Raw genomic sequence first — 13,170 nt, forward strand, 5'->3', positions numbered from 1 at the left:
TCGGGGGAGAGGGGTTTTACTTCTATTTAGTATTAAAGAATACTGGAAATAAGTTCACATTCAACTTCTCTATGACTATTTATGAATTCAAGGTTTGAAATTACATTCTATCTTCAACTTCTCAGACCAAGAGCTCAAAAATTGAGCTTAAATTTAAGAAGTGGAGATCTGAGTTTTAGTACACACTATGCTAAACCACTGTTACCTTAAGTAAATCACTGTCTATTTCTAAACCTCAGATACTTCCTTCTGTAAAACTAGTGGTGGGGGAAGTAGTTAGGCTAATTTTTATCTTTGGTTCCCTCCTGTTGTACTGTTCCCTGTCTTTGTCTAATTTCATTGATACAAAAGGAAAAAAAATATTACAAATTATTGTATGTGAATAATGTATTATTCACTGAGGTTAAAACACGCAGCGACCAAGAGTCATAGGTTAGTAGTAGAGTGCACTAGGAACCACATTATTTGGAGGTTCTTTTGTTTCATATTCAGTCAAGTTCCTGAAAGTCATTCAAAAGTCAATCATTATACACAATAGCTGAATGATGTCAACATTTGATCCTGAAAAAGCATGGCAAACTGAAGCTAAATTCCAAGAAAGAATCCCCTCCAGATGAGGATTTTAAATCTTTTATATAGTCAAGTAACTGACAACGTTGAATTTTACCAGTCCCTTGAGATGCTGGAAAACAGCAAAGGTTAATAAATCACCCCCGCCTCACACACACCCTCCTTTTGTATCCTAGAAAAGTCTTACTGCAAAGAACCACTGGTCCCCACAGGACTTGGGCTAAGACTGATGCCTCTCTTGTTTACCTATGACAAGGCTGGGTACAAACCTGCAAACTCATTCTTTGTTTCATAAATGACTAGTTGAACTGCTAGTCCCCATAGATCAATCAGAACAAAATATCTGTTACCCAAATTCTGGTTAAGATCCTCTTTCTCCAGGTCCCTGAACTTTGGTCCACCCTCAGTCTGAAACAACATGCAACTCCTCCTTAACAGTTCCACAGAGTAGGCCCGGCCTGAGGGTAAAACAATCTCTGATCTACTACTACCCAATCACACTACCCTTTAATTTCACTTACCCACACCCGGTCCTTTTTCGCCTTGTCTACTCCTCCCAATAGAGAAAAACCCTTTTTGCCTAACCTTTGACTCTTGCAGATCTTAAGGTCAGGGCATTCTCCCTATCGCAATATTCCTTCCGAATAGTCTTTCCTTATTAAGTCCGAATTTTTCATTTGACACCCTTTCCAATTCTAAACAGGCTGAGTTTGAAAGATAAGCTGACCTTGTCGTTTAAGTAACTGACAGGTGTTGATTCTCTACAGAAAGGAATCCGTTGTGTCTGCCTGGAAAGGCTGAAAGCATTTATTTCTAAGACCAGGGCTTTTGGCCACTGCTCTGAAGCTAAGGAGGAAGGAGAGGAGATGATCTACCGGGCAAGGTCAACTATGAAACCACCTAGCGCCACGTGCCGTACAAGTGAATGGGTCACCAACATTTTGGCTACTTACTCCGTACTCCTGGACAGAACTCGCGATTGGACCGGATAGATGCTGCTTCCTCAGGGGTCCAGGGCCCAGGCACTCCGGGGCTCCAAGGCAGATGGTCAGTCCTGCCCTGCTGCTCATCCCATTGCTCCCACCCACTCCATCCTCAGTTGGGCACCCGATCGGCTCCCGTCACAGGACTGACCTCCCGGCCCCTTCCTCCCAACTGCTGTTACTCTAGCCCTCACAGATGGACTCACCATGGCGCCAGGGGCAGGTCGTGGACAAGAAACCCTGGAGTCGCCAGGAGATTCCCGGACCCCTCGTCCCGACCCTGCAGCCGGGAACCTCTGGATACCGCGAAGAAGAGGATCTTCCGGCTGTGCCGGAAGTTCTGTCGCGCGGGACAGGAAGTCCCTCCCCCCTCCTGGGCGCCGGCGACCCCACGCTACGTAGAGGTAAGGATACGCAAGACGTCCTCTACAGCCACTTCCGTGGGTGCTAGGTTAGAAGCTGGGGGCGGTGCTGACCTTGAAAACGCGCCGGGGAGGCGCAGGCGCAGCACAGGTAGGTGGGCGGGCGGCTTGCCGATGCCGCGCCTGTGAGGATCCAGAGGTAGGTTGGGTGGTTTGCGTAACAGCGTATCCTCACCCTGGGAGGTGATGGAGGCTCAGGTTGGTGAATGTGGTTGGAGCTGACCCCAAGCCCAGCAGATTTAGTGAAAGAGAAAACCTGTTAGGGCGTGCTCGTGCTGAGACACCACAGTACTTGCTTCAGCTCAGCTACGCCCTTTTTCTTTTTACCTTCTCATTTTCTGGCTGGCCCTTCTTGGAGACTGCGGATCTCCACAGACTTCTCTCTGTCGTTTTTGCTCCCTGCGTTAGTGGGTCCTCCCCGCTACCTTTCCTCGGGGAAGTGAAATTTGATCGTGAGAAGTTTCTTCACTATTCACAGATACCAGCTGAAGAAGACGTCTACCAAGAGCAGAAAAACCAGGAAAAGAATTCTGCCTATTTAATATATTACAATATGGATGGATTTCTTTTAGTTTGAAAAATATGTATCAGCTGGAAGAAAGTGAAACTCCCATATATCTCTTAGTTTTGTGTTGTTTCTTTCCAAAATCTGTACCCATCAACTCTCTCTGCGTTTTTATTTGGCTCTAATAAGACACGATACTGGGAGAAGGCTTGAAATGAATATACAGAGCACCTTTATCCCAGAAATTAATCTCACAACTTGGGGATCCTTGCTTAAGTGAAGACTCTATCTGCAGTTTCACCTCTGGGATCTCTTTGCCGTAATGTCTAGTTTTGTCATAAAGCTGGAATTGGGCTGGGGAACTAGGAAGTGTCAGAAATTAAGAAGATTGGCCAGGTAGAGGTGGCTATAGATGTTATTTATGTCTCACCCTCCTTATCAGATTACGCTGACAGCCAAGCTGTAAATGGTCAAAAGACCCAGGATATCATAGTTCTGAGCCATCCAAAAGAAGCATGCACGGGGCAGTTGCTTTATATTAGAAAGGGGGCTAGAGACTGAGTATAGGTTGTTTTCACTTTAAATTTTGTTTTGTGGGCAGATTAATAGCTTAATTAGAGAAGATACAGAAATCGTAAGTATTAATACTGGAAATAGCTAGAGGTGGGGTGAGGGTGCCAAGTAGTTTGTGGAACATCCTGCTGTGGATGGATCCAGAACTTCCCTGAGGGTCCCACTTCTGCTGTGGAAGGACTAGGTTGTAAATAGGCGAGCCCCAGGGCATCTGCAAATGGTTAAGTGTGGTAGAGGGACTGGAGTCGCCTGCTGGTGTATCTGTGGGAAGCATCTGCTATCCTTGAGGAAGAATAGGTGCAGAAGGAAAGTGGCTATCAGTCTGTCAGTGACAACACATCTTGTGAAATCTTTCCCTTTTGTATCTGACACTGGTTCTTACATCTGTCCTAAACCTGGCAGCCTCATTGAGGTTCACAAAGCATCTTTTAAGTGACAGTAAGACTGGAATTATTATCAGGGTGGAATCCGTCCCTGCTAGAGTAAAACCATGAAAGGAAATCACAGTCAGTATTTATTACCATATTATTTTTAATAGATCATGGTTCTATGTTCCTTATTTGGTGTATGGCAAATTGATAACCTTTGGTTCGTGTCCTTTAATGTTTCTATTACATTATTTCTATTACATTGTGAAAAGTCTGTTATAAGTAATGTTTTTTAAAGATTGAAATGCATACAATATATGTTTTAAGACAGCATTTCCAAGTTTTTTGTTTGTTTGTTTTTAATCCCACCGAAAATTTATAATGTTTTGCATTAGTTACATTCCTTGAAGTAGAGGGATTTACCTATTTCCGTTACTTAAAATAGTTGAGAATCTTGGACAAAAATATGAAGAAATGGGAGAATTATGAAAGGGAAAAAAGATCTGGATGATGGAGAGAAAAAAGAAATTTGGTAGTTTTTGGCAAGGTGGGTAGGAGTCCAATGCTTGATAAAAATCTTGGTTGCTTACTATTAGAGCTTTGTGTTGAGAGCTTCCTGAATGAGAACTGTTCTTAAATACTAAAGAACACCAACGGAAAGTTACCTCTTCCAACACCACACCAACCTGGAACATTTTCAGCCATTAAGACATCACTTTTTCCAAGTTCAGCTCCATATTCTTTGCAAAATGTTTTTCTCATTAGCTCCTCCTCCTAAAAAATGTCCACTATTCGTAACTTTAATAAATATTATTATAATATGCATTCTTATACTGTGCCTTTGTAGTCCCCTCCCCCAATGTATATTGTTTTCCTAAGTAGACATAAATGCCTGGAGAACTGGACCTTCTTTTTGTGTTGCCCACCCCCTTCCCCTTAAGAAATAATGTTATTTGTAGCAATAATTAGGTAAGAAATTAGGAACAATCTTTAACAATTAGAGATTGGTCAAATTCTATCATGTACGCTTAGTGGAATATACTATAGCAATTTTTAAAAAGCCATTAGACTAGTTTTTCTAATGGAAAATTTTTATTTTCTAAGTTAAAAGAGCAGGATGCAAAATTGTGACCAGTATGATTGCTTTGATGTGAAAAAAATTGTAAGCACAGAACAGAGTAAAAAAGGAAGTAACCAAAATATATCAATCACCATTCCTGGAATTACCACGCTAAAACAATCTTTCTGTAAGGGGGTAATTTTTTAAAAGTGTATTTTCTTAAGAATGAATGAAAGGAGCTTTTTAAAAATTATTATTTATGCTTTGTAACATCCACCTCTATTAGTCTCATCTTTATAATTTGGGACAAATGAACATGTTCTTCAGAAGCATATTACAACTCTAATAATTCAGTAGCCTTTCTCTGAACCTTTCCTTTTTCACATGTTATCATAGTTATATCTGGGACTGCACCACACATCTGATTAATTGGTAGAATAACTCCTCCAAATTATACACAAATTATACAATGCACATTTTCAAGAATCACTAATAAATGGGATCTTGATATCATTTGATACCTTTTGGTATCATGAAAGTCATTAAACAAAACCAAGAGCATTAAACATACAAAACAATAAGAAAGTACCTATCGTTTAAAACCTCAAGTAGCTTTATTCATTCATTAAATAATAATTGAGTATCTACTTGTCTCAGTCACAGTCCTAGACTTGGGGAAACCGTGGTAAATAGAGAATAGGCAAGTTCCCTGCTATGAGGGAATTTACATTTTAGTGGTAATAGGTCATAAATAAGCAATAAAAATATAAGATGATAATAATGCTAGGCAGAAAATTAAAATATATGATATCTTAGATTAGGTGACAGGAAATCTAAGAAAATGCCTTTTAAGCTGCTTTTGACAGGGGAACCCAGCTTTGCAAAAATCAGGTAAACTATCACTTGCAAAGGGGACAATAATATAAAACCCTAAGACATGAACTAGCTTGAATAATTCAAGTACCAAAAGAATGCCTGCCTGGTTGGAGCACAGTGACTAAAAGAAGAATAAGTTTGAGGGTAGGAAAGGGCTAAATTACATTGGCATTGAAAGCCAGGTAAGGGTTTGGATTTTATTCTAAGTGCAATGGAAAAAGCATTTTAACCTAAGGACTAATATGCAATAATGTATTTTTAAATCTATTCTGATATTTATATTTTGATTGGATGTTTATTCTGCTTACACACAAGTATACACACACACACACACACACACACACACGCACTTGGATTTAAATCAACTATTGTATTATTTGCTTTTTGTTTGTCCCATCTTTCCTATATTGATTTTCTCCTTTTATGCCTTCTTCTAGATTGATTATTTTTATTTATTCCATTTCTCTTACCCCATAAACTTGACAGTTCTATATTTTAATAATTTGTATTGTACCTCATCTGGACAATGTAAGGACTCAACTTCATGTGTCTACCACCTCACTTCATGTTACATACATTGTGTATATTTAATATATATTTTCTAAATTCTTCAAGATATTATTATTTTTATATAATGTATTTTTATATTTACTCAAAATTTTACTTTGTCTGGAATCATATGTCTGCCTAAAGAACATGCTCTAGTATTTCCTTTTGTAAATGTCTGCTGGTGACAAATTCAGTTTTTGTATCCTGAATATATTTATTTCACTTTTATTTTCAAAGAATGTTTTTATTGAATTAGCAGCTATTTTATTTTATCATTTTGGAGATACATTCCATTGCTTTTGGCTTCTATAATTTTTCTGAGAAATAGTGTCACTTTCATTTTTGCCCCTTTAAAGGTAATCTTTTTCCTCTGGTTGCTTTAAAGATGTTTGTCTTAAATTTGAAGCAGTTTTATTATATGACTAAATGTATTTTGTTTGTTTGTTTGTGTTTGTTTTCTTTTTGAGGTTTGTGATACTTCTTGAATCTGGAATCTAGATGTCATTCTGTTTTGGAAAATTCTCAGCTCTTATAAGATAATGCCTCTCCACCATTCTTTCCTCTACCCTCCTTCTGGTACTCCACATAAATGTATGTAAGGTCATTTCACTTTACACCTTATGTTTCCATTTGTTTCTCTGTGGTTCATTCTGGATAATTCTTACCTTTTTTTCAGTTCACTGTTTTCTTTTTAATAGTCTCTAATCTCCTGTTAAACATATCTGTTGAAGGATGTATTTCATTTTTTATCTTCTGGTTGTTGTCAGTTCAAACATTTCTGTGTGGTTCTGTTTTATATTTCCAGTTACCTATTCAATTATCTATATCAATCTGATATTTTCTCAAACATTAAGCATAATTATAACCTGTTTTTAGTAAACTATGAGGTCTGATATTGTCTGAAGCTTCTTTTGTTTCTTTGTAGTTGTTGTGTATCATATTGTCTTTTTCTCTGTCGCTTATACTATTTTCTATTATGTTATTTTTATTTATTTATATATTTATTTATATTTATAAAATTTTGTTAATTTATGTTATTTTATGTTCTTTTTGATTGAATGCCAGAGCTAGTATATGAAAAATATTATATTTTGGGGTCTAAAATGATGATATTTTCTGCAGAAAGGATTTATGTCTCACAGAGGCTTTGGGCACCAGTAATCTAAAAGTCGCCTTAATCTATTCTATTTCTTTTTCCCAGGTATATATAGATCTTTACTTGAAGCCCATAGAGTTTACCAGAGCAGGCCCTGAACCACCATTTTTGTCTTTTTAATTCTATGAGTTAGTCAGAAACTGTTCAGCTTCTTAGCCACCTTCTCAAGAATCAGCAGATAACTCAGAGAAAAAGCTATCATAAAATCTAGATTCAAAGCTCTGTTTTTTTCCTTCTGGATTTTCCACTGCTCACTAGCTCTCTAATGCCTTTAGGTGTTTGTTTTATATTTTGTCTAGACTTTCTAGTTGTTTTCAAGAGAAGGGCTAGTCTCAATTACCTAGTCCATCTAAAAGTAGATATAAAAAAAAAATTTTAAGTAGATATAAAAAAATATTTATTTACTAAAAGTAGATATAAAAAATATTTTAAGTACACAAACCATTTACAAAATTTAACCATTAAAAGTCTTTTAAAATTTCAAAGGATTGGTATCAGTTATATCACATTTTCTAATTGCAGTATAATTAAGTTAGAAATGAATGACAACAAAAATCTAGAAAACTTCATATATTTGGAAAACAAGAAACCTATTTCCATGTAAAATGGGTCTAATTCAAATAATGATTCTCAAAGAAAAACAGAAAATATATATTCAGAACTGAATAATGACAGAAACACTGCATATCAATACCTATAGAACAGTAAAACAGTACTTATAAGAAAACTGGAAACTTTAAATACTTGAGAAAGAGTGAAAATTAAAGAGCTAATAATCTGTCCTAAACCTAAGGGATTAGGAAAAGAATAATGAAAGTAAAATAAAAGTAATGAAATGAATGAAGCAGAAAGCAAATGTTCAACACAGAGTGGCAACAGAGTTAACAGTTGTATCTTTTTGTACAAATTGCCAAACATAATAACAGTCAGGAGGATGTAAAGTGCAGCATAGGGAATATAGTCAATAATATTGTAATAACTATGTATAGTGTCAAATGGGTACTAGACTTATTGGGGTGATCACTTTGTAAGTGATAAAAATGTCTAATCACTATGTTGTACACCTGACACTAATTTAATATTGTATGTCAACTATAATTGAAAAAAAAGTTGTATCTTTTAATAACAACATTAACGAATTTTGGACAAGGTTACCCAAGAAAGAAAGCAGACACAAAGAATATTAGAAATGAAAATAAGGACATTATTCAAATACTGCAGAGATTGAGGAGATATCATTAACAATTTTGTCATACCGTGTTTCCCTGAAAATAAGACCAAGCCAGACAATAAGCTCTAATGCGTCTTTTGGAGCAAAAATTAATATAAGTCTGGTCTCATATTATAGTAAGATAAGACCAGGTCTTATATTAATTTTTGCTCCAAGAGACGCATTAGAGCTGATGGTCCAGCTAGGTCTTATTTTCTGGAAAACACGGTAATAAATAGAAAAGAGTAAGTGAAATAGTTCCAGAAAAGTATAACCTTTCAAACTCATTTAAGAAGAAATAGAAAATATGGAGGGTCTGATTACTGTATAAGAGATTGAATCAGTAGACGTTTCCAAAAAAGAAAACAGAGACTTGCCAAACATTCAAAGAACAAATTGCAATAGTACACACAGCATTCCAGAGTATAGAAAAGAGAAGATGTGATTGTATACATTTTATTAGGCTTACTAAACTTGGTAAGGAAAGTAAAAGAGACGCCAGTTATATGCATGAAGATAGAGGCAAAAATCCTAAATAAGATAGCAAGCAGAACCCAGGAAATGTGTAAAAAATATAGTAAAACATGATCAGGTTTAATGTATTTTAGCATGTTAGAAGACTAACAGAAAAATCTATAAGCTTTAGAAAAAATTGACAGAGGTGGATAAAACCTTTTGCCAAAGTAGTATTGTGCAGACTTCCCTAAGTCAATAAAACCAACGACAATTTAAAAATGAAATTTTTTAAACAATCCCTTAGAATCAGGAATAGCTACCATATTGGAGCTACCAGCTAGCATTATAAGGCAATAAAAACAAAGGATACAAAGATTGGAAATGAAGAAGCGTAATTTACAGATTAATTATTAAGATAAGAGTTTTGCAAGGATTCTCTGTATCGATATAAAAAAACGTAAATTGGGTTTCTCTCCAGCAGAAAGGAACTTTTAGAAATTGATTTTTTTAATGATACCATTTACTGTATTGTTTTAAAAATATGAATTACTGGGCTGCCCGGTGGCTCAGGTGGTTGGAGCACCGTGCTTATAACCAGCTCATCGGTTCGATTCCCACATGGGACAGTGAGCTGCGCCCTCTACGGCTAAGAATGTGAACAACAGCTCTCCCTGGAGCTGGGCTGCTGTGAGCAGCCGGAAGTTGACTTGAGCTTCCTGGGCTGCTGTATGCTGCCATTGCCCGCAGCTGGCGAGAGCTGCTGTCAGCTGCTGTGAACTGCAGACTGCTTGGGGGGGGACTGCGCAAGGCTCATAATACCAGCATGGGCCAGGGTGCTGTATCCTACACAACTAGACTGAGAAACAACCACTTTAACTGGAGTCGGGGTGGGGGAGCAGAAGGGGAGTAAATAAACAAATTCTATTAAAAAAAAATACATATATATATATAAATTACATAGGAGTAAATTAGAAAATATAGAAGACCCTTAAGAGAAAACAATCACAGCATTATTGAATGGCATTAAATAATGTCTATTAAAAAGAGAAATATGCCATGGTCAAGTATTTAGAGACTTTGGAATTAAGATTCTCCCCTACACAATGAAGACAATTATAATAAAACTCCCAAATGAGTTTTTCCCAGAAAACTGACAAGCTGATTCTGAAGTCTATATGAAAGAGCAAAGGGTCAAGAATGTCAAGATATTCCAGAAGTAAAACGTTTAAGATGGAGGGAATTGACTTGTAAGATAAGTTATTTTTAAGTAGTATTAATTAGGTATTCATAATAGCCAAAATGTGGAAACAACACAAATGTCTATCAGCTGATCAAAGGATAAACAAAATGTATATCTATTAAGTGGAATATTATTTGGCTTCATAAAAAGGAATGAAGTATGGCTACCTGCTATAACGCAAATGAACCTTGAAAACTTTACACTAAATGAAAGAAGCCAGTCAAAAACCCCCACATATTACATGGGTGTACTCATGTGAAATATCCACAATAGGAAATATATAGAGATAGTGTATTAGTGGTTGTTTAGGGATAGTGAGGTTTGGTGGCATAGAATAGTGATAGCTAAAGAATATGGGGTTTCTTTTTGAGGTGACGAGAATGTTCTAAAGTTATGATTGCATATAAGTGAATACACTAAAAACCATCCACCGTATACTTTAAATGGGTGAATTGTATATACTATGTGAATTAGGCCTCAATAAACCTGTTAAAGCTATAGTAAATAGGATAGCATGGTATTGTCTTAGTGATGGAAGAATTGATTTATGCTGGAATACAAGCCTAGAAGTAGATGTACTCATAAGGAATCTTGATTTAAGACAGATGGCATTGCAAGTTTATGGGAAAAAGAACATAAATGTTGCTGTATATCCATATGGAAGAAAATGAAATTGTACCTCCCTATTTAACACCATACAGAAAAAACAAGTTGCAGGTGAATTAAAGATTCAAATGTGAAATGAAATTCTATTTAACTTTCAGAAGACAAGATGCAAGATATCTTTATTATCTTATGGTAGGGAAATGCAAACTGTAGAGAAAAAAAGAACTGTATTTAAATATATTAAAAGCCTTTGTTCAAAAGACACCATAAACCCTTACAGTAGTAGTTGAATTCAGTTAAGCACAGGAATTATATTGAACTTGCAACATTTTATTGTGCAAGATAACAAGAAAGCTATCATAGCCTAGTAAGCTATCATGTCAGACAGGACTCAGGAGACAACTGAAAAGCATCCCACTGGCCAAAGTTGGGACAGTTCAAATATCAACAAGGATACACAGGTTCGAAATTCTGAAATACACCTGAGCACAAGTTGGAACATAACAAATGCAATGGATTGGAATGTACCAAATTATCAAATGTGTTTAAATCCATGAGTTCATAATCATAGTAAAACTAACAAAAAGCATCTAGTGGTCAACAATGGAGGATGCTATGGAATCTGTTCATTATTTCGAAAACCAGTTAAAAAAAAAAAAAAAAACATACGAATTGTACCAAAGTTAACCAAATAGTAAATGAGGGGAAGTTCTCTATATTCATGTACTAATAAATGAAGAAGGGATGACAGAAAATTTCCATTTTGAGATTCATAATGAATAAATGGATTTATTCATTTTTACATAAACAGCTGCTAATGTGACAAATAAGGAAACTGTATACCTTTTAATGGAAAAACACACCATCACCTATTTAAAAACCTTGCCGAAAATAACTGAACCTGATACCAGGAAATATAAAGAACATGTTAAACACCATGACTATGCAATCAGGAAAATCAATCTATGAAAAATTATGGGACAAATTAACTTCAACAAATATGTTGCAGGAGAGGAAGAAAGAAGATGAAGAAAATTGTAGATTAAAAGAGGCTTAAAAGACGTATGAAGCAATGTGTAGATTTGTTATTAGTTATTTGTTGCTGTATAACAAATTACCCCAAGACTAAACAGCTTAAAACTAAAAATATTTATCTCACAGTTTCTGAGGATCAGGAATCCAGGAGTGGCTTAGCTAGGTATTCTGGCCCAGGGTCTTAGGAGTTTGCAGTCAAACCGTTGACTGGGTTTAAGTCTTCTGAATGTTTGACAGGTGATAGAAAATCCAGTTTGAAGATGGCTCACTCACAAGGTTTCCTTAGTGTCCTTACAGCATGGCCCCTGGCTTTCCCCAGAGTAAGTGATCCAAGAGAGAGAAGTTAAAATCACTCAGTGATATATCATTACTCCTGTATTCTATTAGTCCCATGGATGATCCCTAATACAATGTGGGAGGAAACTACACAAAAGCATGAAAACAAATTGTGGCTTCCACAATTTGGCCTTCAAAGAGTCACATCCTTCCCATATCCAAAATATACTCATATTCTCCCAAAGTTCTCCAAAACTCTCATCCCATTACAGCAATAGCTAAAAGTCTAGAAATCTAAATCAAGCCTGGGTATGGATGAGGCTTTTCAGGTGTACTTCCATAAGCACAGCTCCTTAAATAGAATTTTTCTTCATCTGAACACCTATAAACTAAAGACTTGCAGTATCTGCCTACACACACCTAATATAAAGTGGGTAGGATAACCATGTGTATAGACGTGTATTTGAAAGGGGGAGGGGGAAGAATGAGGCACACGAGTTCACAGAAATTCTGAAATCCACCTGGGCACAGGTTGGCAGTTCCTTGATTAAGATCCAAGGCCTGCGAGTAATTCTCCATGGCCTTTAACTCTGCTTTCTGGTCTCTCCGATTCACCCATGTTTACAGCCGTGTAGTTCATTGTGCCTATAGAAACTTGGATGTCCAAAGCCTCTTTTCATTTGGTACCCTGTCCCTTTCTGTCCAGGCTGGCAAACAGTCTTTTAACATAATTCCTTTTTTTAAAGTCTCTTTAAAATTGTATTCTGCAAGTATAATTCTCTTATAAACTTTGTGAGTCTCCTATGAATTTTATTTGAGTGTACACCTTTAGACTAAGCGATACCCATAAATCTCTCCCATATAAACCCTTTTCTACCTTGGGCTTTTGATGCTTCACACCCTTAAACTTCTTTGAAGCCCTGTGATTTAAGAGGTTGTGAAGCACATCCTTTATGTCTGAATGAAAATACTCTGAGGTACCACACTTGATCCTTCTGAGGTCTTAAGGGCTTTACAACTGCACCCTCAACTTCATATCTTCCTGTTAGTGCCCTGCATTTGTTCTTTGTTCTGAGCCATTTCCTAATTTTATATCACTTGTCACCTGGAGAAGCTGGAAATCTTCAAATCTTGCAAGTTCTGGCTCGTTTTTTAACAGGTCTCCCTTTAACTTATTTCTCTCCTCACATTTTACTATATGCAATGAAAAGAAACCAGGTTGACATCTTTAACATTCTGGCTGGAAATCTTAGCTTGATCACCCAGTTTGTAAGGCATATTTTCT

General features: G+C 36.5%; 1 protein-coding gene and 1 long non-coding RNA gene across 28 annotated transcripts in view; one reads left to right on the forward strand and one right to left on the reverse strand.

Annotated features, from left to right (window-relative positions):
• TMEM161B (transmembrane protein 161B) overlaps window positions 1–1,911 on the reverse strand; it is a 68,932-nt gene extending 67,021 nt beyond the window's left edge. For both annotated transcript variants that reach the window (XM_019734237.3, XM_019734238.3), the window contains exon 1: window positions 1,760–1,911. In XM_019734237.3, coding sequence (XP_019589796.2) covers window positions 1,760–1,762 — 3 coding nt within the window. In that variant the 5' untranslated portion in view covers window positions 1,763–1,911. The remainder of the gene's footprint in view (window positions 1–1,759) is intronic.
• Window positions 1,912–1,963: 52 nt separating this feature from the next.
• The window catches only part of LOC109448666 (uncharacterized), a 36,764-nt gene continuing 25,557 nt past the window's right edge, over window positions 1,964–13,170 (forward strand). For 11 of the 26 annotated variants that reach the window (XR_016020665.1, XR_016020667.1, XR_016020675.1 and 8 more), the window contains exon 1: window positions 1,971–2,066. This is a non-coding gene — a long non-coding RNA (uncharacterized LOC109448666). Of the gene's footprint in view, window positions 2,115–6,373; window positions 6,498–13,170 lie in introns of all 26 variants that reach the window. The other 15 variants (XR_016020671.1, XR_016020662.1, XR_016020674.1 and 12 more) reach the window with 6 other exon arrangements.

The sequence above is a fragment of the Rhinolophus sinicus genome, chromosome 3 (assembly GCF_057876585.1).
Source record: "Rhinolophus sinicus isolate RSI-liver-muscle chromosome 3, RSI-T2T, whole genome shotgun sequence".
In the NCBI taxonomy this organism is placed as follows: Eukaryota; Metazoa; Chordata; class Mammalia; order Chiroptera; family Rhinolophidae; genus Rhinolophus; species Rhinolophus sinicus.